Below are 26,677 nucleotides of genomic sequence, written 5' to 3'. Positions count from 1 at the left end.
GAAGGAGGGGGAGGAGGAGAAGGAGGGGGAGGAGGAGAAGGAGGGGGAGGAGGAGGGGGAGGAGGACAAGGACAAGGACGAGGATGAGAAGGATGAGGAGGACCAGGAAAAAAAAATGAGAAGAAAGAGCAGGAGAAGAAGGGGAAGAAGACGGAAAAGGAGGTGGAGAAGGAGAATCAAGACCGTCTCCTTATAACATACACAAAATTTGGTATTATCTAAAATTATATTAACTTATACAAATATTACTGTAGAATATATACAAAAATACTAAGACAAATTAATATGATCGGGTGGATCATAGACATACATTTAAAGCCTAAGACTATAAAAATTCTATAAGAAACTGTAGGAAAAAACCCAAACCTAAATGTTAATGATCTTGGATTAGAACAAGCATTTTAAGGGGCGCCTGGGTGGCTCAGTCAAATATCCGACTTTGGCTCAGGTCGGGATCTCTGTAGTTGGCAAGTTTGAGCCCCGCGTCGGGCTCTGTGCTGACAGCTCAGAGCCTGAAGCCTGCTTCAGATTCTGTCTCCCTCTGTCGCTGCTCCTCCCCTGCTCCCACTCTCTCTCTCTCTCTCAAAAATAAATAAACATTAAAAAATTTTTTTAAAAAAAGAGGCATTTTGGGGCGCCTGGGTGGCTCAGTCGGTTGAGCGTCCGACTTCAGCTCAGGTCATGATCTCACAGTCTGTGAGTTCGAGCCCTGTGTCAGGCTCTGTGCTGACAGCTCAGAGCCTGGAGCCTGCTTTGGATTCTGTGTCTCCCTCTCTCTCTGCTCCTCCCCCGCTTGCGATCTGTCTGTCTCTGTCTCAAATATAAAAACATTAAAAAAAATTTTTTTAAAGAGGCATTTTAGAGTGGGAGACAGCCAAAGCATAAGAGACTCTTAAAAACTGAGAACCAACTGAGGGCTGATGGGGGGTGGGAGGGTGGGGAGGGTGGGTGATGGGTATTGAGGAGGGCACCTTTTGGGATGAGCACTGGGTGTTGTATGGAAACCAATTTGACAATAAATTTCATATATTAAAAAAAAGAAAAAGAAAAAGCACAAATGCTTGAAAGAGCATTTAGCTAATAATTGTCTAGTTAATTTGGAAACATAAATCTATTGATCAAGAAATAAAATATTTCATATAAAAAAAAGAGGCATTTTAAGATAAGATGTGAAAAGCACAATCTATAAAAGAAAACATTGATCCATTTGACTTCAGTAATCTTTACACCCAATTTGGGGCCTCAAGATGAGGGGAGGGCCCACTGGAGGTGGGGGCAGAGGCCCCATGCAGAAGGGAAGCATTATTTCTACTGGGCCTCTCCACTCTCTCTGAAAAAGAGAAGAGGACCCCTCACCAAGTGAGGCCTTTTCTGCCTGACTTCTATTTCACAATCTAGAAGCAGATTGCTGCCTCACAGCCACGTCACCCCATCATAGGCACTTCCTCTTAATCATGGAAGGAGGCAGGGTTTCTTTTCTACAGAACAGAGGCCAATTCTCCCCAGCACACACATTTGCACAGTGCAGAGTCCCCAGGCCTCCACAATGTCGGACCCTGCCTCCCGGCCCCACTCTCCTCCTTACCTGCTGCTGGCTCTGCTGTTGGGAGTTATAGGTAAGCATTGCCTTGGGTACAATCCCCTTTCCCTACCCTTTCAACCTCACCCATGTCCCTGGACATGAAGGGCCTCCAGGTAAGCACAGGTGAGCTATCCAGGGCTGCCACAGAAGACCAAGGACTGGATGTCATCTGAGAGCAGGAAGTCGGGGATCTGAGCATTTCCTCTATGCATCCATCACCTACAGCTTGTTACCAGAGGCATCCAGACAGTGGAGGCTTCCATCTGTCACAAGGACAAGTTTGTAGGTATTAAATGATCTAATTCTCACAACACCCCTGCCTGATAGCTAGGACTGTACTGCTGATCAGCAGATGGGGAAATTCAGGCAGAGAGAGTTAATGGCCCAATGTCAGCTACCTAAGTCAGTGCATCTGCCGGGATTCACGTCCAGGCCACCCAGCTCCACGGTTCATTCTTTCCACCGTGTTATGCTGCTCGGCTTCTCGGTGGAGGCTAACTAAACAAACATCAGAAAATACACAGAGGGAAACAGAAGAAGAGGCATCACTTAGCACACTCCGAGGTCTCCAGAGTTCCAGTTCTGCTGTGTGTCCTCCCAAACTTTGGTTAACGATGTGTTGGGTGATTCCTATGCGCCAAATCTTTTACTCGGCTTTTAACATGTATGACAATTTCATGGAATCCTCAAAGTGATCTGTATGCTAGCATGCTGGGCCACACTTCATGTATACTTGGGAATGCACTTGTGTATGTGTGTGTGTACATGTTTGGGCATGAGGAAGGGTGCACACGTGGGTATGGGATATCTGAAAACGCTTTCTTATCGATTTCCTCACGCCACGTCCACTCTACGTGAAATGCACAGTGAACAGATGTTTGGTTCCCTGTCTCTCAGCTCCTCACCCACTTTTTCTACTTCTCTAAAGTACTGCTCACTATCCACCAAGCTCTTAAGACAAGCAAACTTCTCTCTGGGTAGAAGGAGTAGAACTTTGTGCGTTACTACCTTGGAGGTCCTCCATGCTGGACCGGAGTGGGGAGGAAAAAAGGGGGTACAAGATACCGAGGATCCTGCCTGTATGATCTGCACCTGTAATCATATCCTGATCCCAACCATCTAGTGTTAGCTGATGCCTCCAGGCCTCAGGAAATCTCATGTGTAATCACTTTCCAATTTCCTGAGCACTCACCATGTTCCACACACACTTAGAAACGCTTGTGTCTGTTATGTCCTGTGAACTTTGCACACAAGGTAAACATTTTCGTCCCCCTGGCTTACAGATAAGAAAAAGGAAGCACAGAAAATCCAAGGTCACTCAGTAGTGAATGGTAGGGCTACAATTTTTTTCTTTTTTAATTTTTAAATTTACATCCAAGTTAGTTAGCATATAGTGCAACAATGATTTCAGGAGTAGATTCCTTAATGTCCCCTTACCCACTTAGCCCATCCGCCATCCCACAATCCCTCCAGCACCCTTATGTTTGTTCTGTACATTTATGAGTCTCTTATGTTTTGTCCTCCGCCCTGTTTTTATATTGTTTTTGCTGCCCTTCCCTTATGTTCATCTGTTTTGTATCTTAAATTCCTCATATGAGTGAAGTCTTTCTCTAACTAGTTTCGCTTAGCATTGTACTCTCTACCATCCACATAGCTGCATATGGCAAGATTTCATTCTTTTTGATTGCCAAGTAATACTCTTTTGTATGTATGTATATGTAATATGATATCTTCTTTATCCATTCATCTGCCGATGGACATTTGGGCTCTTTCCATACTTTGACTATTGTTGATAGTGCTGCTATAAAATCGGGGTGCGTGTGTCCCTTCAAAACAGCACACCTGTATCCCGTGGATAAATACCTAGTAGTGCAATTGCTGGGTCACAGGGTAGTTCTATTTTTCGTTTTTTGAGGAACCTCCATACTGTTTTCCAGAGCGGCTGCACCAGCTTGCATTCCCACCAATAATGCAAAAGAGATCCTCTTTCTCTGCATCCTTGCCAACATCTGTTGTTGCCTGAGTTGTTAATGTTAGCCATTTTGACAGGTGTAAGGTGGTATCTCATTGTGGTTTTGATTTGTATTTCCCTGATGAGGAGTGATGTGGAGGATTTTTTCATGTGTCTGTTTGCCATCTGGATGTCTTCTTTGGAGAAGTGTCTATTCATGTCTTTTGCCCATTTCTTCACTGGATTATTTGTTTTTTGGATGTTGAGTTTGATAAGTTCTTTATAGATTTTGGATACTAACCTTTTACTTGATATGTCATTTGCAAATATCTTCTCCCATTCCGTTGGTTTCCTTTTAGTTTTGCTGATTGTTTCCTTCACTGTGCAGAAACTTTTTATTTTGATGAGGTCCCATAGTTCATTTCTGCTTTTGTTTCCCTTGCCTCTGGAGATGTATTGAGTAAGAAGTTGCTGTGGTCGAGGTCAAAGAGGTTTTTGCTTGTTTTCTCCTCTGGGACTTTGAGGGCTTCCTGTCTTACATTCAGGTCTTTCATTCACTTTGAGTTAATTTTTGTGAATGGTTGTAAGAAAGTGGTCCAGGTTCATTTTTCTGCATGTTGCCGTCCAGTTTTCCCAGCACCATTTGCTGAAGTGACTGTATTCCATTGAATATTCTTTCTTGCTTTATCAAATATTAGCTGGTCATACGTTTGTGGGTCCATTTCTGGGTTCTCTATTCTTTTCCATTGGTCTGTCTGTTTTTGTGCCAGTACCATACTGTCTTGATGATTACAGCTTTGTAATACATCATGAAATCTGAGGTTGTGATGCCTCCAGCTTTGGCTTTCTTTTTCAGGATTGCTTTGGCTATTTGGGGTCATTCCTGGTTCCATCCAAATTTTAGGATTGTTTGTTCTAGCTCTGTGAAGACTGCTGGTGTTATTTTGATAGGGATTGCGGTAGGGCTATGGTTTGAACTCAGGCAGTCTGATTCTAGATCTCATGGGTCTAACCATTGCTCTTCTCAAACCCTATGGCCCCACATCAATCCCATGAGATTTCTACAGATCTGCCAGTGGGTGTAGGGAAGGCGGGGCAGGGGGAGGCGGTGGGTTGCAGTGTAGGGAAGAGCGTTTGTAGTTTGCTTCTCTCAGGCTCTTCTTCTTACTGGGCATATGCAAGTGACTGTTTCCCCCACGTCATCTTCGTTAGAAACTCAGTTTCTCATAATTTCCTGAGAAATTTTCCACTGAAAATGGACTTCATGTCTCAGACAGGGGTCGCACTGGGAAACTTGCACATTGAACAAATATTTACTAGACAACTACTTACTAGGTGTCAGAAGCTGCTATGAACTTAAGGCATACTGGTTATTAAAAGAGAAAAGCAGCTGCCCTCGATGCAGTTATATTGTAGCGGAAGAAAGGACAAGAAACAATAGACATACCAAATAAGTAAATAACGGTATATTAGAAAGTGGTGAGTGTGAGGAAAAAAACATGATAGTGCAGCTGGCTAAGATAATGAGAGACTCTTTAGGGTGGGATGTATTTAAAGAGGCAGCCTGGGTGGGCATCACTGAGAAGGGAGATTTGAGCAAGATTATAAGAAGGTGGGGGTGTGGGCCATGTGATCTTCTGGAAGAAAAGCCTTCCTGAACAGCATGGGAACAGCATGTGCACATGCTCTGACCCTCCCGCTCTGTTCAAGGATTTGGGCTTTTACTCTGAGTGAAACGGTTGCCATTGCAAAGTTTTGAAGACACAAGTGGCATGATGCGACATGAGTTTTAACTTATTCTAGGATTTGGTTGAGATTAGACTACCACAGGGCATACATAGAAGGAACTAGAGCATTCAAAAGCTTCCTGCATTCGTGCAAACAAGGACATATGGTGTGCACCAGGACAGCAGCCAGGACAGAAAGGGGAAAGAGGTCAGATTGTGGGTGCATGCAGAAGGAGAGACCACAGGATCTCCTGATACACAGGATTTGGGGTGGAAAGAGAGGCTCCCGAGGGTTTGGACCTGAGCATCTGGGAGAATAAAGGTGCCTCAGCTGAGATGCACAAGGACGTGTTGGAAACTGAGTTCAGTTTGGGACGAGTTAACTGTGAGAAGTTTACCTCTATCGAAGTAAAGTGGTGAGTGGCTGGTCAGACATACAAATCCAGAGTTCAAGGGCAAGGCCTGGGCCAGACATGGATATATGAGGATTACAGATACACAGATGGCAGAGTTTACACCTCTCCCTGGCTCCTCTTGACCCTCTAATCCCTCTCACCTCCTCCCTCCCCTGTTCCCTCCATTTCCTTCCCCAAGATGCATGCCTATTTCTTCCCATTTGTCTTAGCAGTTCGGCTTCCTGACCCCAACTTTCCTCTCCAGACTTACAGATCAAACCACCTGATGCTCTTGGCACACCCAAGACTTGCCTGTGATAGCACGTACCCTCCTTAGGAGGCATGGTTGGTTTCAAATTGTGCTAAGCGCAGGGTTTTACCAGCTCACACTCTGTAAGAGTGAACCACACCTTTTCTCCCTGAGTAGCTAAGAAATAGAAAAGAACACAGGATGTATGTATGTGTGGTTTCCAGTAGCCCTCTCCTCTGATGTATATGCCTGCCTAGTTTTTAGGACACTTCAAAAGGAAGGAAATATTTTGTATTTCTCTATGTCTCAAGAGATTGGCTAGTCACTTAGGCAGTGAAATCCAACTGTAAAGTCTTGCACTTGCAGTGAAATGAATGCCCCCAAAATGACTGTGTCCCTTCAATGTATAACTCAATGTCCCGACATAGGCCACCTCCCACAACTCTTTTCAGAACATGGAAAAATTTGCAGACTACTATTTCCTTTGTTTAGGTGTTCCCATGGTGCTATGTCCTCCTTCAAGGACAGGTTTCTCAAATCTACCAGTCCCTGGAACAATACATTTTCTTTGTCCTCGAGCCATTTAGTCCAACTCAAAGGCTCTACATGGGGCGATCACCTTCTTTGAAGCCATATTTCTAATTATGCTAAACTACACATCACATAAAATCTACCCTCTCACCATTTTTAAGGGTATAAGCTAGTGGCCTCACGTACATTCACAAAGTTGGGAAGTCAGCACCACTGTGCATTTCAGGAACTTTTTCAACAACCGAAGCAGACACTTTGCATCCATTAAACAAGAATTCTCCATTCCGTCTTCCCCCACAGCCACTGATAACCTCTGTTCTGCTTTTTTGTATCTATGAATCTGTCTCTTCTAGGTACTTCATGTAAGTGGCATCATATATGTGTCCTTTTGTATGTGGCATATATCACATAGAATGACATTTAAGTTCATCCATATCATAGTACATATCAGACTATTAAGACTGAATATAATTCCATTGTATATATCTATCAACATTTTGTGTATGCACTCATCTATGGATAGAAATGAGTTCTTTTTCTGGGGCACTAGAGTGGCTCAGTCAGTTAAGTGTCTGACTCTTGGTTTCAGCTCAGGTCATGATCTCACGGTTTTGTAGGTTCGAGGTCCATGACAGGCACTGTGCTGACAGTGTGGATTAGGATTCTGTCTTAGGATTCTGTGTGTGTCTCTCTCTCTGCCCCCCGCCCCACTGGTGATTTCTCTGTCTTTCTCAAAATAAATAAACTTAAAAAAAAGAAGAAATGAGTTTTTCCTCCTTCCTTTCAGTTATCATGAATAATGCTATTATGAACATGGATGTACAAATGTCTGATTACATACCTGTAATTTGGTGGGTATTTACCCAAGATTGGAATATTTGGATCATATGGTAATTCTATATTTAAATTTTCATGAAAAAAACCACTGTTTCCACAGTGGCTGCACCATTTTATATTCCTACCAACCATGTACAAGAGTTTCAATTTCTACAGCTTACTCAATCCTTATTTTCTGATTTTTTAATTTCCTTGTATTTTGGTTTTGCTTTGTTGTGTTTGATAAAAGCCATTCTCAGGGATGAAGGGGTATCTCATTGTGGTTCGGATTTTCATTTTTCTAATGACTAGTGATGTTCAACATCTTTTCATGTGCTTACTCACCATTTAAATATCTTCTTTGAAGAAATGCCTATTCTAGTCCTAAGTCCTTTTTTTAATTGGGCTGTTCATTATTTAGTTGTTGAATTATAGTTCTTTATATATGCTGGCTATTAATCCTTTCTGAGACACATGCTTTGCAAATATTTTCTCCCATTCTGAGTTCTCTTTCACTTTTGATATTGCCCTTTGCTGCACAAAAGTTTTTTGTTTTTTTTTTTTAAGTTTAAGTATTTATTTTAAGAGAGAGAGCATAGGAGCAGGGGAGGGACAGAGAGAGAGGGACAGAGAGACAATCTCAAGCAGGCTCCACATAGCCAGCATAGAGCCCTATGTGGGGCTTGAATTCATGAATCATGGGATCATTTCCTGAGTTAGAATCAGACACATAACTGATTAGCTACCCAAGAGCCCCCGCACAAAAGTTTTTAATTTTGACGAAGTCCAAGTCATATATATTTTTATTTTGTTTTGTGCACTTTTGGTTTCTATCCAAGAAATCATTGCCATATTTGCCTACGTGGCTCAGTCGGTTAAGCATCTGACTTCAGCTCAGGTCATGACCTCGTGGTCTGTGGGTTCGAGCCCTGTCAGGTTCTGTGCTGACAGCTCAGAGCCTGGAGCCTGCTTCAGATTCTTGTCTCCCTCGCTCTCTGCTCCTCCCCTGCTCAGGCTCTGGCTGTCTCTCTCTCTCTCTCTCTCTCTCTCTCAAAAATAAATAAACATTAAAAAATTAAATTAAAAAATTAAAGAAATCATTTCCAAACCCAACATCATAAATTCTGCCTAGAGTTTTGTCTCTGAATTTTATTGATTTAGCTCTTACATTTAGGTCCCTTTATCCAATTTGAGCTTGTTTATCTATATAGAGTAAGGTGAAGGTTCAACTCCTTTGTTTGCATGTGGATATCCAGTTTTCCCAGCGTCTCATGTTGGAAAGATTACTCTTTCCCCCACTGAATGGTCTTGGCACTCTTGTTGAAAATCTTTTGACCATATATGTGAGGGTTTATTTCTAGGTTTTCTATTCTATTTCATTGCTCTATCCCTCTATTCTTTTCAGTACTATAGCACTTTAATTAATATACTATGTAGTAGGTTTTCAAATCAAGAAATGTGAGGTTTCCAACTACACTCTTTTCCAGGATTATTTGGTGATCTTGGGTCCCTTGAGATTGCATATGAATTCTAGAATGGGCTTTTCCATTTCTGCAAAAAAAAAAAAAAAATGCCGCGGGGGTTTTGATAACAATTGTATTGAATCTGTAGATCACTTTAGGTAGTATTGACATCTTAACAATATGAAGTCTTCCAATGCACGAACAGAGGAAGTTTTTCCATTTTTTATGTCTTCTTTCATTTCTTTCAGCAAAAACATTTTACACGTTTTGGTGTACAAGTCTTTCATCCCCATGTGAGAATTTACTCCGAAGCATTTTATACTATTTGATGTTAGTGTAAGTGGAATTATTCGCTAATCCCTTTTGAATTGGTCACCACTCGCTTATAGAAATGCACTTGATTTTTGAATGTTGATCTTTTTTTTTCCAAGATTTTCTTTAAATTCAAGTTAGTGAACATCTAGTGCAGTCTTGGCTTCAGGAGTAGAACCCAGGGATTCATCTCTTACATAGGACACCCAGTGCTCATCCCAAAAAGTTACCTCCTTACTGTCCATCACTCATTGAGCCCATCTCCCCAACCACCTCCCCTACAGCCACCCTCGGTTTGTTCTCTGTATTTAAGAGTGTCTTGTGGTTTGCCTCCCTGTTTTTATCTCATTTTTCCTTTCCTTCCCCTATGTTCATCTGTTGAGTTTCTCAAATTCCACATATGAGTGCACTCATTTGGTATCTGTCTTTGTCTGACTTATTCAGCTTGGCATTATATCCTCTAGTTCCATCCACGTTGTTCCAAATGGCAAGATTCCATGCTTTTTCTCGCTGCATAGTATTCCATTGTATATACATACTACATCTTCTTTATCCATTCCTCAGTTGATGGACATTTGGGCTCTTTCCATAATTTGGCTATTGTTGATAGCGCTGCTATAAACATTGGAGTTCATGTGCCCCTTCAAATCAGCATTTTTGTATCCTTTGGACAAATATATAGTAGTGCAACTGCTGGCTCATAGGGTAGTTCTATGTTTAATTTTTTTTTTATTTTTAATGTTTGTTTTCAAGAGAGAGAGTGAGCTTGAGCCAGGGGAGGGGCAGAGAGAGGGAGACACAGAATCTGAAGCAGGCTCCAGGCTCCGAGCTGTCAGCACAGAACCCGACACGGGGCTCGAACTCACGAGCTGTGAGGTCATGACCTGAGCCGAAGTTGGACACTCAACCAACTGAGCCGCCCAGGTGCCCCTCTATGTTTAATTTTTTGAGGAACCTCCATACTGTTTGCCATGACGGCTGCATCAGTTTGCATTCCCACAAACAGTCCAAGTGTTCCTCTGTGTTGTTTTCCTATTTGCATTTTATTTATCTCTACACTAGTGTTTTTTATTTCCTTCATTCTGCTACCTTCAGGTTTATTTTTCCTCTTCTTTTTCTGATTTCTCAAGGTCCATAGTTGTTAACTGAATTGTGATCTTTCCTCTCTTTGAATGTAGGCATTACGGCCATAAATTTCCCTCTAGAGCTGCTTTCACTGCAGATTGTAGGCTTTGGCAAGTTGTGTTTCCATTTTCATTCATCTCAAGGTGTTCTCTAAATTCCCTTGTGATTCCTTTTTGCTTAATTTTTGCTTTTTTTTAAGAATGAGTTCTTTTATTGCTATAAATTTGAGAATATACTATTTCTTGTTCTGTTGTTGATTTCTAGTTTTATTTCACAAACTGTTTCACCAGTTCACTGCTTGAAAAGTCCTTCTTCCAGATTCCAGTAAATTGCCTGCTTCTCAGCCTGTGTAGCAATGGCTCATACAAAAGTTTTTTTTACAGTAACTGGTTTCTGTAATAGTCTGGGGATACATATGTGGTAGACAGAACAATGTCCCCCACAAAGAAGCCCGTTTTATAACACCTAGACCTGTGAATAGTTTTCTCTTATATGCCAAAAAAGATTTTGCAGAAGTGATTAACTGGAGACTATTAAGTGGGGAGATTATCCGAGATTATCAAAGTGGCCCAAATATATTCACAAGAGTCCTTATAAGAATGAGGTAGGGAAGTCAAAATTAAAGAAGGACAGGTGACAAGACAGGCAAGAATTTGGAGTAACTGGAAGATGTGAAACCATGAGAAAAGGATTGTGGGCAGCTTCTAGAATTTGGAAAGACAAAAACCCTAACTCCAGAAGAAATGCAGCTCAGCTGACCCTTGATTTTAACTCAGCAACACCAATTTTGGACTTCTGACCTCAAGAATTATAAGATAATAAACTTCTGTAGGTTTTGCCATTAAGTTTTAAATAATTCGTTATGGAGCACATTGGTGGTTCAGTAGGTTAAACATCCAACTTCGGCTCAGGTCATGATTTCACGGTTTGTGAGTTTGAGCCCCACGTTGGACTCTGTGCTGACAGCTCAGAGCCTGAAGCCTGCTTCAGATTCTGTCTCCCTCGCTCTCTGCCCCTCCCCTGCTCGCGCTCTGTCTCTCTCTCTCAAAAATAAATAAACATTAAAAACCTAAAAAAATAATTTGTTGTAATAGCATTCAGAAACTAAAATAATATGATTATGATTCAGCAAAGTCACAGGGTACAAAATCAATGTACAGAAATTGGCTGCATTTTTATACACCAATAATGAAGCAACAGAAAGAGAAATACAGAAACTGATCCCATTTACAATTTCACCAAGAACCATAAAACACCTAGGAATAAACCTAACCAAAGATGTAAAAGATCTGTATGCTGAAAACTGTAGAAATCTTATGAAGGAAATTGAAGAAGACACAAAGTAATGGAAAACCATTTTGTGCTCACGGATTGGAAGAATAAATATTGTTAAAATGTTAATACTACCCAAAGCAATCTACACATTCAATGCAATCCCAATCAAAATTGCACTGGCATTCTTCTCTAAGCTAGAACAAACAATCCTACAATTTGTATCGAACTGCAAAAGACCCCAAATAGCAAAAGTAATATTGAAGAAGAAAACCAAAGCGGGAGGCAACACACTCCCAGACTTTAGCCTCTACTACAAAGCTGTAATCATCAAGACAGTAGGGTATTGGCACAAAAACAGACACACAGACAAATGGAATAGAATAGAGAACCCAGAACTGGACCACAAATGTATGCCCAACTAATCTTTGACAAAGCAGGAAAGAGCATCCAATGAAAAAGACAGTCTCTTTAACAAATGGTGCTGGGAGAACTGGACAGCAACATGCAGAAGAAGGAAACTAGACCACTTTTTTACACCATGCACAAAAATAAACTCAAAATGGATGAAACCCCTGAATATGAGACAGGAAACCATCAAAACCCTAGAGCAGAAAGCAGGCAACAACCTCTTTGACCTCAGCCGCAGCAATTTCTTATTCAACACATCTCCAAAGGCAAGGGAGTTTAAAGCAAAAATGAACTATTGGGACCTCATCAAGATAAAAAGCTTCTGCACTGCAAAGGAAACAATCATAAAACTAAAAGCAACCGACAGAATGGGAGAAGATATTTGCAAATGACATATTAGATAAAGGGCTAGTATCCAAAATGTATAAAGAACTCAACAAACTCCACACCCAAAAAACAAATAATCCAGTGAAGAAATGGGCAGAAGATATGAATAGACACTTTTCCAAAGAAGACATCCAGATGGCCAACAGATACATGAAAAGAAGCTCAACGTCACTTCTCATCAGGGAAATACAAATCAAAGCCACACTGAGATACCACCCCACACTGGTCAGAGTGGCTAAAATGAACAAATCAGGAAACTACAGATGCTGGCGAGGATGTGAAGAAACGGGAACCCTCTTGCAATGTTGGTGGGAATGCAAACTGGTGCAGCCGCTCTAGAAAACAGTATGAAGGTTCCTCAAAAAATTAAAAATAGAACTACCCTATGACCCAGCATACAGGGATTGTATTTACCCAAGGGATACAGGAGTTCTGATGCATAGGGGCACATGTACCCCAATGTTTATAGCAGCATTTTCAACAATAGCCAAAGTATGGAAAGAGCCTAAATGTCCATCAACTGATGAATGGATAAAGAAGATGTGGCTTCTACATACAATGTAGTACTACTTGGCAATGAGAAAATGAAATCTGGCCATTTGCAGCAACGTGGATAGAATTGGAAGGTATTATGCTAAGTGAAATAAGTCAGTCAGAGAAAGACAGATATTATATATTTTCACTCATATGTGGATCTTGAGAAACTTAACAGAAGACCATGGGGGAAGGGAGGGGGGAAAATAGTTACAAACAGAGAGGGAGGGAGACAACTCATAAGAGACTCTTAACTACAGAGAACAAATTGAGGGGGGATGGGGGGATGGGGGAGAGGGGAAAGTGGGGGATGGGCATTGAGGAGGGCACTTGTTGGGACGAGCACTGGGTGTTGTATTAAGCCCAACTGGAATAAACTATATTAAAAAAAAAATAATATGATTATGATATAAGAAAAAAACCCCACAGATTTTTGAAAGAATATTTTACTTCTCATTTAACTACATGTTTGTGTGTGTTGAAAGCTCTGCCCATCACTGCCACTCAATTATCCAGGCTGCTAGAACAGACCCCAGCATGTGCACGTGCTTGTGAAGGAGGGAAGTTGATCCATAGAGGTTCCAGAAGCTAAACACACAGCCCAGGAACTACATCCATCACTTCCGCTCACACACAATGGTCTAAAGAAATCTCATGGCCCCACTGAATGCAAGAGACCAGAAAGTGTAACACCCCAAGGGGCCAGAACATAGACAAGCAGGATCATTTGGCGAAGCACGACGCTTTCAGAGAGGGCTGGGGGCCATCCGCCTGCCGTGTGCCACATCACCGAATCTCTCTGTGTTTTGCTTTCCTCGTCTGTAACAGGGTCCCGTGTCACAGGCTCGTCGCGAGGGCTACATGCCGTGTACACGCAGCGGGCTGGGCTCACGGTGTGCACTCAGTGAAAGCTGTTGTGGATAAACACTTGAGCGGACGGACAGGATCGCACAAGGATGGTAAGTAGCTGTCTTGTTCTCCCTCCAGGTGTGTCAGATGAGACGGAACTGCAGGTGATCCAGTCCGAGAAGTCGGTGTCTGTGGCAGCCGGAGAGACAGCCACTCTGCGCTGCACCCTGACCTCCCTGCTCCCCGTTGGGAAGGTCGAGTGGTTCAGGGGCACAGGGCCAGACCGGGAGTTAATTTTCAGTTCTGTTGGATATCTCCACTCCCCCCGAGTAACAACTGTTACAGACATCACAAAGCGAAGCAACCTGGACTTTTCCATCCGCATCAGTAACATCACCCCAGCAGACACGGGAACCTACTACTGTGTGAAGTTCAGGAAACGGGTTCTGGATGTGGAGTTTAAGTCTGGACGAGGCACCCAGGTCATCGTGAGCGGTGAGTATCGCTCCGTCCCCTGGTTGTGACAACAAGTCAATAAGAATGCCCTCCATCACTTGAGCAACAGATGAGGATCAGGTGCTTTGGCGGGTGCCCCTGAATGAGCCCCTTCCACGGATCAGGAAAGTTGAGGCCCGGAGAGGTTGTGCTATTTGCTGAAGGCCCCACGGCTGGTAAACAGTGGGAAAATCTGGAACCTCAGTCTGCAGGCTCCCAGCTCTTCCCTTTTCCAATCCTGACCAGCCTTCTGGTTCCAGTGATGAGGGACTGAAAGTCTGAGTGACTTTCCCCGTTACAAGGCCTCACTTCACCCCTGCCTCTGGAGAGACCTCCGCTTAATGTGGCCAGGGTTCTCCTTACTCAGCACTGACTAAGCACCTGCTGTGTGCATTCTGGGCTCTGGGTGCTGTGGACGTAGCAGAGCACAGAACAGCCAAGGACTTTTCTCTCATGAAGCTTACGTTCCCCTCCCTTCCAATGCAGGTAAATGCACCGAGGGCAGAGAGGGGGGGAATGTGTTTCCTTATAACCATTCAGAAATATCACAGGGAGAAGAGGCACAGCAGCACTGTTGACTCTGCTACCCCTGCTTGGAAGAGATGCCCAATGTAGGTCATTCACTGGGGGTCTTTTCGAAAAATGCTCCCGTGATACAGGGACTGACTCTTAACGGTAGCAACTGAGTCTCCCTATACCCCCAGACATAGGGAGGAAACAGGGCTTTATCCTGATTGTGAGGGTGTCACGCAAGTTCCCAGTGGGTATGTCCCTTCCCTGGTCACCGCAGCCAGTACCAGTGCCTGGGCTCCCAACCAGGTCTGCCATCCTGGCTCTGGGACCTCTGAGGAGTCATCCCCACATTGGGCTCAGTGTCCTCACATGTCTATGACAACACAGCCCCACAGTGCCGCTGCAGGGACTGAGTGAGCGAATGCATGTAAGTAGCTTATGACAGGACCTGGCATGCGGTGGCTGTCCCGTGAATGCTGGGGACAAACCACGGACCCCATCACAAGGCAGGCACGGGCCTGAAGGAGCTGAGGGTCAGGGAGTCAGCCTAGCATCAGGGGCCTGAGACACTCTCAATACAACCAATCACAGCGCTTTGTCCCTCTAGGGGTGTCAGGGCTGCTGGTGTTTTCATGACTTGACTTACTCATGTGACACCTCCTACCTATGTCCTCAGAATGTTTGCTGAGTTTTAGAAAGGAAGTTGAACATTCACAAATACACATATCTGCAATATGTGCCCTCTGACGACTGTTCTAGAAGGTGTTTGGTAATAAGGGACAATTTGGAGACCCCCTATAGGACCTTCTGAAATGCCCTCCCTCTCGAGTCACTGATGTGTGTGTTCCCAGGACACAAGAGGGCTTCTGCCTGCTCCGTAGGCCAGTGTCTCTGTCCTTGAAATTGATTCACGATTGAAAAATTAACCATCTTTGGCTTCCTCAGCACTCCGTGATCTTGGTTTTCAACCCAACACTGACCCAAGAGAAGAACGCAGATTCAGAAAAACAACCCCTCATTCCCTCCCTCTCGGTTTCAGGGATTGGAGATGAGACCCTATGGAATATTTGTGGAAAGAGTGAAAACTAGAGTAAATTCACAAATACCTGAAGGGAGAGCTCCAGGTGTAAGTTAAGTTTGGGATAAAGACAGATCCGAGTTTGGTCCTGGAGAAGCATTTTCAGTGTTAAATTCAAAGCAAAACTGCCTGTATTTGCCTCACGTGCCCCTCACTCCCACCCGAGTAGGAGAAAGGCCCGCGGTCCCCTCTCACCGGGGGCGCTGGGCTTGGCCACGTCCAGGCCTACGGGCGGCTGGCCACCTGGTTCCGGCTCTCCTCGGGGCCCCCTCCACCCCTGCAGGGCTGGAAAATAATCCGTGAGGGTTCCGCACAGTGTCACATACCTGTCGTTGGTGAGGATGACCAGAGTCATGCTTACTGCTCGTAAATGCTCCTCCTGTAGCCAAACCCTCTCCCCCCGTGGTGTCGGGCCCCACGGCCAGGGCCACACCTGAGCAGACTGTGAGCTTCACCTGCGAGTCCCACGGCTTCTCCCCCAGAAACGTCACCCTGAAATGGTTCAAAAACGGGAATGAGCTGGCAGCCTCCCAGACCACCGTGGACCCAGAGGGAGACAGCGCTTCCTACAGCATCTCCAGCACAACCACGCTGCCGCTGACCCCGGGGGACATTCGCTCCCAGGTCACCTGCGAGGTGGCCCACGTGACCCTGCAGGGGGGCCCTCCTCTTCGTGGGACTGCCAACTTGTCCGAGACCCTCCGAGGTAGATGCCCGTCACCCCCGGCCCAAGCCCAGCTCCGGCCCCCAAGCCTCCCAGCCTGCCCCTCCCCCACTCCGTGCTCCCAGCCTTCCATCCCCTGGAACCTGCCTCCTGACAGACCCTCCCAATCACCGGGCACCCAGGGGTACCGTCACCTCCTCCTGTTTTAACGGCAGTTCCAGGTGAACACCTACTGTGCTAGGTAGTTCGATTTACTTTCCCATAGCCACTCCAATTATCGAGCACCTACTGTAATCCAGCCACTGTGTGCTCGGTGACTTCATGGATTTTGCTAGTTACTCGATTCCAAATGCATGCTGGGGGCTCGATTTCACTCATCATTACCCTAATAGGAGCTACCAGTAGGTACCTTGAGCACCTACTGTGTACTGGGCACTGTGCTTAGGGATTTCACTCGCATGCAAAGCCTACCCTCAGTGTTTGAGCACCAGCTGTATGCCTAGCACTGATCTGGGTGATTCCCTTGCTGCGTGGGGGGAGCTAAGTTCTCGAGCCCCTCCCCGGTGATGTGTCTGTTCCATGAGGTCAGAGCTTCTGCTCTGTGCTGTTTCAGTTCCACCCACCTTGGAGGTTGCCCAGCAACCCGTGACAGGGGACCAGGTGAAGGTCATTTGCCAAGTGAAGAAGTTCTACCCCCAGCGCCTCCAGCTGACCTGGTTGGAGAACGGAAACGTGTCCCGAACAGAAACGGCCTCGACGGCCTCGAACCTCATAGAGAACAAGGATGGGACCTTTAACTGGACGAGCTGGCTCCTGGTGAATTTATCCGCCCACAGGGAAGATGTGGTTTTCACCTGCCAGGTGCAGCATGACGGGCAGCCTGCGGTCACCAAAAACCATACCCTTGTGGTCTCTGCCCACCAGAAGGACCAGGAAGCCCATACGACCCACGGTGAGTCCGAGATGCCAACTGACCTGGCACTCTAAATTCTATCTTTTCTTTTTTTATGTGAAAAGCAGTCATTCATGCCTATTATAGAATAATCTAGAGGTCTACGGACATAAAGTAGAATTTTGATATGAGCTTCCCTCCCCAAAGCTCGTGCTCCAAGAGTGACCACTGTTAAGATTTTGGTACATAGCTTTTTAGATCTTTTGACAGAAACATGCATTAGAGAAGGAAACAACAGAGGGAGGGAGATGATCTTGTCGCTAGCATCCTGCCTCCTGCACCTTCACCTGACAGTAATTATGTCACCACGCCAGGCCAGCCACCTCCTCCTTCTGTTCGTTCTTACCTGGGCTTTATACCGATCCTTCTTACACCCTTCTATCCCCTTCTCAGCAAAGGTCTGCACTTGCCACTCTGAAATTCTGGACGGGAACCCTGAGGACAGAGTGTTGAGTGTGGACCAGGCTCCCAGGTGACCATGGGTGCTCACAGCACAAACCACCTTTGTCCCCTGCTTTGGGACAACAGGCCGGCAATAATCATGATTACTCACTGCACATTCACTTGATGCCAATTCCAGTTCATTTCTGGTCTTCTTCCTGCTACAACCACCCTGGGAGCTTGGAAGTTTACAGAACCGACTCAGGGAGCAATGGGGGACAGATGGAGAAGATGTCCTGCCCTTAGTCCAGGTGATGGGCTAAACCAATCAAGAGAAACCTGAGTCCCCGAGGACAGGGACCACCAGCCTATACAACAAACGTGTTAGAGAAAACAGCTGGGCATTGTCCCAAGGACCTACAGGTCCCCTTTCTATGACCAAATTATATCTTATCTCGCTCTTACAATATATGGAGGAGTTTGAGCCATGTTTCCAGGAGTCTTTGTTCCAGAAGAACTTTCAAAGGCCCATTTCCTTCTAACATACCCCATGACACTGTCCTCATTGCTAGGTCAACACTGGGTCACTGAGTGTCCGTGACCCTGCCACCTAGTAGAGATAAGAAGAGGAGAACAAACAATTTCTCTTAAAACTAGAGGTATGCAGAAGTTGCATAATTGTGTTCACTAGTGACTTAGTCATGGATGCACACTCAGTTGCAAATGGATGTCCATAATTGGGTGGTCATGTGACTAATGACATTGGCTTTTCTACAAAACCATTACACACTTTGTAAAATTATCAGTAACTCCCTACAACCAGTTATAATGGAATGGATAGTTCTCAAAATTTCTTCTGAGACTTTATTTTGTGCACCAAACTTGGTTTTATTTCATCTCTAAATGCTTAGGAGAACTTTCTTGTGAACCACATGGGACTCCACAACCCTTTTATATATATATATATATATATATATATATATATATATATATATATATAAAGAGAATCTGGATAGCTTCATATATATATGTGTGTATATATATATATATATATATATATATAGCTATATATATATATATATATATATATATATATATATATATGAAGAGAATCTGGATAGCTAGGGCTACTCAAATTCTTCATTTCATATTGGATGCTTGTGGCAGGTTGTGCTTTGAGGAAGCTGGTCCATTTTCTTGAGTTGTCCAATTTCTACCCATAGAGTTCTCATCATATTACCTTATTATCGTTTTGCTGTCTGTAGGCTCTGTAGTAATATCCTATTTCTTTCCTGATATTGGAAATATTTATTTTTCCCTTTTTCATTGTCAGAATTACTAAGAAGTATTTCAATTTTACTAATCTTTTCCACAAACTGTCTTTTGTTTTAGTGATTTTCTCTCTTGTGTATTTTCAATTTCATTAATTTTTCTCCTCTTTTTTTCCCTGTTCTGCTTGATTGGGGTTTATTTTGCTCCTCGTTTTTTGAAATGGGAGCTAGGATTGCTGACACTAGTCTTTCTTTGTTTGAATGCCACACCTGGGTCTCCTGTGCTTGGGGATTCAGTAGCATGGATCCAGGACACCTGGTGCTGTGTTCTTCCAGACTGCCGGCATCTAGACCATCTGCCTTCGTCTTCCACCTTTCAGAGTCCTCCTATTCTTGGACCGTGTGATTTCCAGGGGTCAGTCTTGACCTGACTTTCCTGAACCAGGAAAGCAGGAAGAGACAAATCAACATCACCTCCTCTGGACTGGCTTGGGTTAGACTTTGGTCTTTGGCCTTGCATTGGGGCTCATACAAGGGCTGTTACTTCTGGTGCTTCCAGTGTGTCTGAAGTAGCAAGCTTGCTTGTGTGCTAAGACTGGAAATGGGTATTAGGGTTGTCTGGGTTGGAAGGCTGGATGCCTATGTGGCTGACCCTGCTGCACCAAGATGCACAGCCTCCATCCCTTCCCTCAGGAAGGACCCCCGGTAGCCGGAGAAGGGGTGAGCGAGATGAGGTACTTCAACTCTGAATTCTGCCTTGAGCGTCTCACAGGGAGATTCATTAGCTTCAGAGCATTGATGGGTCCAGGTTCCCTCAGATGGAGTAAGTGGAGGCCCCTGGGAGTGGACTCCTGGATCCCTCTCTGATGCTGCCTCCTGTCCCTTCATTTCCAGATCTAGAACTGTCCACTCCACTCCTGGTGGCTCTCTACCTGGGTCCCAAGCTGCTACTGCTGCTCGTCACTGTCTCAGTCATCTATGTCCACAGGAAGTAATGGATTGGCTGTGAGTTATGGACAAAGAAGACAGGGCAAGGTCAGTCCAAGAAAGAGCCAGATCAGCAAGAGGGGCAGCCCACAGGTCATACAGGGTCACCGCCCACTTGGAGTAAAGAGCAGGTGAAATAACTCCTTCGATACCCTAAGGGGCCTCAGGAATCCCTCTGGGAGGTTCCAAACTCCCAGGAGGACTCTCAGGTCCTGTAGGAGGTGGGTGGGGTCAAAGGCTGGCAAAGGATGTGCACAGAGGCCTAGGGTTTCTGAGAAGTAAGTGGGCTGACTGAGCAACAGCTGGGTGGAAAATCCCGTGGAGACCATCTCTAGATTATTTGGGCGCAAGGTGTCCACATTTAGAGGAATGCTGACAGGTGCCTGCTGGCTGCTCTGAGGACGGCTCCCGCTCTGACCCTCTGTGGGACAGACTGGAGAGGATGGGGAAGGGGGATCAGGACCTAGGGAGGAAGGTTGAGGAGGCACAGTCCATGTCAGGGACTTTCTGCCCTCTCACTACAGGTGTCCCAGGAGGAAAATAGCACCCAGGACAAAGGAGACACGTGGAGAACATTTCTGGAATGATGCGCAGATAATGAAATGTGAACATGGGTCCACAGCTCCTTCCTTCCTCCCCTGCTACATGCCATCCTCGGTCTCTGCTGCCTCCTTCCTTCCCTGAGGGGCCCAGCCTAAGACAAGGAACAAGTAGAAGCTTCCACAAATCTGCCCCAAATGTCGGCTTCCCCAGAGACCCACCTGCCCACAGTTCCTGCCGCTCCTCTCCTAGTCCTTGATGCCCCCAGAGCTGGTCTTCATACCTGGTCCTGAGCAGGGCACTAGAATGTCTCTGGAGACTGACACATGGATATCCTACTAGAATGTGAGAAACAAGTCACATGTACGCACACCAGGCTATCTCGTATCCTTCTCCTGGGGACCATGGTCATGAAGTACACACTCAAGTCCATGTTCTCACAGGTTATTCCTGCCAACCCTCAGACTCCTAAGCCTTGGTGAGTTCTCCAATGTCTCTCGAATACAAATGAATCCCATCCTGGTTGGAAGAAGAGAAGGGATTCTCCTCCCTCTTTGCCTACATGTCCTTCTACTCAGACCCACAGAGGAATATCTCTTCCTCTCCCTGTGATGGGAACACTACCTCTTCTGTCACCTTCATCCTTCCCGACCTTGTTGCTCATGTACACGTGCTGGCAGTCCAGAAACCTGGACCCTTCCCTGATTTCCTTCTTCGTATCCCGTGTTCAATTCTGCCTTCATAAAGCTATGTGTAGTGGCAAGATCGTAAATGTTCAACAATCCACTTCTCAGGAGGAAAAAGAAGCCCGATTTGTAGTGCTTGTCCACTTCGGTGGTGTCTACACTCCTAATGTGGCCAATTTCAAGCTGCCAACAGTGGAACAACTAGCTTGCAAAATTCCTGGAAAGCTCTCAGGAGCGAGGGCAAGCCTCCTCCCACCCACCAGGGAGCTCCACCCAGCACCTGCACACTGCTCGCTCCCGGGCTGCCCCCTGGTCCCGGCAACCAGCATCCCTTCCTGGACCATTGCCGTGTCCCTAACAGACTCTCCGGGTTCCGCCACAGTGATCCTATGGAAATGGAGGTCAAATTGTCTCCCTTCTGTGCTTCTTCCCCCTACAGATGTGCATGGCTCGGTCTCTCCCCCTTTCAAGCTCTGCTGATATGTCTCTTTATGAAAAGCACCTTCCAAAAACCACCCCATGTAAAATATCAATTCCACTCTCTCACTCTGCATTCCCACAGCTCATACCTGAATTGAACTACTTCCCTAGAACTTAAGATCAGCCAACTTGATAAATGGAAACAGTGCTCACTTTGCACAGTGATACAGGACCAAAACAATGACGGTGCAGCTGAAACCATGAAAAGTGATGCCAGTAATCAGTGGGAAAAGTAATGATTTTTCTGTGACCTTTAGAAACTTTTTTCAACATCTCAGAAACCCTCCAACAGTCAGTTATGAATGTATCGGTACATAAAAAAACAGTAAAACTATTATTCACTTGGTATATGGGCTTTTGAAACATTAGAAACGTTGAAAAGGGAAGAGTTTTATTTGTTTGCAAAGACTTATCAAGAGTAGTTTGCAGAGGGCCTGCCTTCCTCTGATGGCACAGTTTACAATAGAGAGCAAGTGTCTGGATTATCTCCCTCCTTTCTCACTTGGGATCAGCTTCCAACACTCCATCCTTGGCACTTCCGATGCTGTGAAATCTTTACAACATTAATGTGAATATTTGCTGGCATCACTTCCTCCAGGACATTATCACCCCACCCCACCCCCACTTTCCTCAGCGACGTGGTAAGTTTATCCTCACTCTCCTCCTCTGGCTGCATATCTGGATGCTTGGGAACAGTATCCCGGGTCGCATTCCCATGAAGGTCTCTGTGCCTTCATGAACCCCACTCCCATTGAGTTTGAACTTTACCTCCAGCTTCTTCTCTTCTCGTTTCTCCTGTACCCCTTCAGCTTTATGCCCATTCCCTTCTGCCATTTTTTTCACCTTTGTATGTTATGCAGGTTCATCGGTGGGGAGACCAGGAGACCACACAACCATCTGCTTTGCTATTGTGGGAAATGCATATCACAACCCTAATTATCCTTGCACCCTGATCTCAGATTTTCATGCCCAGAACTGTGAGAAATTAGTTCCTGTTGTACAAGGCATCCAGTTTATGGTGTTTTCTTATAGTAGCCCAAGCCAAGACAAAATCTAAATAAATTATGGACTTTGCTAAATAATAATGTACCAACATGGGTTCATTAAATTATAGTAGATGTACCATACTACTGTAAGACGTCAATAAGATGGGAAACTGTGTGCAGCTGTATGATTGTACCAAGTTTTTTCTAAATGTAAAACTGTTACACAAATTAAGGCCATTAAAAAAAAGTCAACATCTTGTCCTCAGCTGGATCTCTGCCTCTCGCACCCCCCTGGGGGACATTGCAAGGAAGTGAATAGTCGGGAGATTTTGTTTCATAACCCAGGTTTTATCTCACTCCAGTTCTGAGGTTCCTTCTCCTCCTTCCTCTGTCCTCTGCCAGAGCTCACTCCAGAGCCAGGCACTCAGAGATCCCAGAAGGAGCTGCTTCTCTGTCCCCATGATAGTCATCCTAAATGTTTCCAAGTGGGAAAGCCCAGGTTAGTCCAGGTGTGCTCAGAGACCTCAAGCCCCCTGGGTGAGTGGGGTAGTTCTAAGTACCTCAATGGGGTGTGTGTGTGTGTGTGGGTGGGGGGGGTTAATCCATGTGCTGAGGTCGAGGAACAGAGTTGGAAGGGGCTCTGCAGAGCAAGGTGGATGCTGTGATGCACCAGGCCTCAGGAGGTGGCCCTGGGCTGTGACCCTCTTTGAGATGGCCTCAGCTGAGAAGAGCCACCTTGCCCCAGGTCATGCCTGGTAACCTGCCACATCCAGTGGCTCCTCAACATGGGGATATAGAGGCCCAGCCCGCTCACCCCAGCTCAGGACAACTCTGAAATAACATGTTAGTATCAGCACGCACAGGAGATCACCTGAGGTTGTCATTGAGACCTCACTGCAGCTTAGCTTCTTCTAAACATTCCTACTCCCTTCTCCTCCCTTCCACAGGTTTGATCCTAAAAGTACTCCCTGAAAATGACCTGCTTGTTAATATTTATCTCAACACCTATTTCCCAGGGAACCCAATGTGGAATAAGAGATTGTGGTCAGTACCAGAAAAGGCAGGGATCCTTTTGTCTCTAGGGGCCAAGCCAGTCATGGAAGGGTGGATTGTGTACACTACCACATACCATATACCATATACCACAAACCACATTTCATATACCATATACCACATACCACATACCATATGCCATACACTATATTCTGCATACCATATACCACATACCATATACAATATACCATATGCCACATACCATATACAATATACCATATACTACATACCATATGCCACATACCATATACAGTATACCACATACTACACACCACATGCCACATACCATATACAATATACCACATACTACACACCACATACCACATACAATATACCACATACTACACACCACATACCACATACCATATACAATATACCACATACTACACACCATATACCATATACCACATACCACACGATATGCCATACACCATACTATATACCAAACACTCTGGGTTTGTAAGAGCAATGAGAAACCACAAAACTGTTTATGCAAGAAGGCGTCTAATCAGATGTGTGTTGTAGAAGACCACCTTGGAAGAAGGAGAAGGTAGAGCTTACGCCAGACAGAACAAGATGGGGGTAGCCTATTAGGAAGTAATAGTTTTCATTTGGGCAAGAGATGATGGAGATGGAGAAACAGATTCCACAGGTGTGTAGGAGGTAAAACCAAAAGGGCTTCTAGCAGGCAGACAAGAGTGGACAAGTGAGGGTGTAGAACATGGGTCCCTTTTTGGTTTGCCCAAATGTGTACAGCATGTGCCACGTACGGAACAGGGTAGAAGGGGTAAGAGAATGTCTGAGTGCAGACTATGAACTCAGTTTGAATATTTGAGCTACACAAATGAAAATTTCAAAGTCAAAGTGTATATAGCCCAATCACCAAGAAGTGGATTCAGGATTGGAACCTTGACTGCATCTATTTGCAAATCCAGTGCTCCTGACTATCAAGGCATTACATATCCCAGTCTTTAAACTCTGAAGAGTTTAGACTCTGATGGAAGGTGTGAAGTCTCCTGGAGGTTGGAGGAAGGGAGAGATGCTGGAGGCTGGAGGAAAGATGCTCAGTAGGGGCCATGGATGGCTTCCCAGCATGGAATTCGTCATTCCAGTACAATGTGAGAGGATGGTGACATCCCTGGGAGAAGGGAGTCTTGTCATTTCCTATGGGCAGTTTGGGCCTGCTCTGCATGCTCCTCTTGCTCTAACATCCCCCCCCCCCACCCCGAACTTAACATCCTGTAGATCCCTAAGAGGAGACAGGGCTCACAAGCAACCAGTTGCAAAATAGCCATGGCAGTAAGTGCATGGCAATGGACTCGTGGACATTAAGGGTCATCAGTCTTGTGTGGGCTGAGAGTCTCCAGACACAAGCATTGTGCTTGAGTAGAGCCCATTCCGGTGTGACATACAAGCCAACATGCTGGTTCCATCACTTTCTGAGAGCATTTCTAGAATCTCTCCACTCCCTTCCTCCAGAAGCCCACTCCCCCAAGTAAATCAAGTGGAAAACACAGAGGTCAACCAAACAGACTATTCCATCCACATCAGTGATGTGTCACCCAAGGATGGGGGCACCTATTACTATGTGAAGTTAACAACAGGGCATCCTGATGTGTCGTAGGTATCTGGTTCAAGCCCCTTGTGTCTGTGAACGGTGAGTACAGCCTGAGAAACTCCATCCCCTAGGTTTGTAAAACTAAATTTTTCAAAATCTGAAGCATGTACCAAATCATCACTACACACTGGATACCGTGCCCCTTCACCCACAAACAACCCTGCAGGCTGGGATTCTATACATGGCTCTTCTTTCAGACTGGGCCCTGTGCCCACTCTTGAATGAAGCCATGTGACAGACCATGCCCTTTATGATGACCCAACTACCAAAACATGAACACAGGGCCAGAAAAACTCCAAAATCACAAGGTATTCAATAGGTTAAGCACAACTACATGTGTGCACCAGATGGTCCAAAAAGTTGTTAAACTGAGCCTACAAGTCTGCCTGGCCTTTCTGAGGTTTAGGGACAAAGCTGAGCTCGAGAATATGCATTGTGTCTTTTTTGGCCTACTTCCTGACTCCAAACTTAAATCACAGACACTGTAGCCCCATATAATCCTCTGGATTTGGATGGAATCTCAACACGGAGAAAGGTAGCCCCCAAGCTTAGTATCTCCTGAAACAAAACAAAGGGATCCAAAGGCAGGCAGAACCTCTACAAGCCTGCACAATTCCACTCACTCATTTCTAACTGGAATGTCATCGGGGCCTGGTGACAGCTCCCTGAAGGGTCACCACAATGCAGTCAAGACATCGATCCCCACACAGGAAATCGACACGTGGCTGTGGTCTACTCCTATGGCTCTGGGGAGCCGAGACACCCGCAGGAAGGTTCTTGTGTGTCACCCGCTCCCAGGTCTCGTTTGGATAAGTTTCCCGGAGGGGTTGAGTCTCTCTCCTGGCACTTGATCTTTCCATGGTCTGCCCTGGTCTACCCTCAGCTCTGCTGTTCTCTGATTCTCTGAGGACAACCAGTGTTTCCTGCTGCTCAATTTGCATTAATTTCGTCAAATACAGTGTCATTAGGGTGTCCATCTGTTCTTCTGGGAAAACTAGCTTTCCTCAGTAATGTTCTCAAGTCCAATCACATTCCATGCCATCCACTGGCTATGGAACATTCACATCTTTCGCTCAAGCTGAAACATGTGGCTTCCCTGCCATTCCCCTGCATTGGGCTGTGGTGTCAGTGTAGGGATCACAACCCAGTCTCCCTGTCTTTGGTTTAGTGTTAGCCTATGTCATACTGTGACTTCATATGAATTCTACTGAAACATATAACATCTTATAGTATTTAACAATCGTGCCGTTTTTCCTCATTGCACAGCTGAAAATCCACTTGAAAAGAGTTCTAGAAGGCGTTAGATCATAATTTCAGAACCCAGGAATCATAAATGCATAGAGCCTGAACGCTGGGGTGTCCGACTAG

General features: G+C 45.2%; 1 protein-coding gene across 4 annotated transcripts; it reads left to right on the top strand.

Annotated features, from left to right (window-relative positions):
- Nucleotides 1-1,473: 1,473 nt before the first annotated feature.
- On the top strand, nucleotides 1,474-22,818 carry LOC106985962 (signal-regulatory protein beta-1-like). 4 transcript variants are annotated; one of them, XR_008289170.1, is made up of 6 exons: nucleotides 1,474-1,616; nucleotides 13,744-14,100; nucleotides 16,077-16,397; nucleotides 16,969-17,307; nucleotides 19,854-20,077; nucleotides 20,471-22,818. XR_008289170.1 is itself a non-coding variant. In XM_053200157.1 (6 exons), exons 1-5 carry the CDS (start codon nucleotides 1,547-1,549, stop codon nucleotides 19,952-19,954), a joined length of 1,188 nt encoding a protein of 395 aa, XP_053056132.1. In that variant the 5' UTR covers nucleotides 1,474-1,546; the 3' UTR covers nucleotides 19,955-19,964; nucleotides 20,471-22,818. The 4 variants fall into 4 exon arrangements, 3 of the variants coding, with proteins under 3 accessions (XP_053056132.1, XP_053056131.1, XP_053056133.1); XM_053200157.1 differs by having other exon boundaries at nucleotides 19,854-19,964; XM_053200156.1 differs by having other exon boundaries at nucleotides 1,475-1,616; nucleotides 19,854-19,994.
- The last annotated feature ends 3,859 nt before the right edge of the window (nucleotides 22,819-26,677 follow it).

The sequence above is a fragment of the Acinonyx jubatus genome, chromosome A3 (assembly GCF_027475565.1).
Source record: "Acinonyx jubatus isolate Ajub_Pintada_27869175 chromosome A3, VMU_Ajub_asm_v1.0, whole genome shotgun sequence".
NCBI classification, from domain to species: Eukaryota; Metazoa; Chordata; class Mammalia; order Carnivora; family Felidae; genus Acinonyx; species Acinonyx jubatus.
The sequence above is the reverse complement of the archived record's forward strand: the minus strand, read 5'-3'. Positions and strand labels throughout refer to the sequence as shown.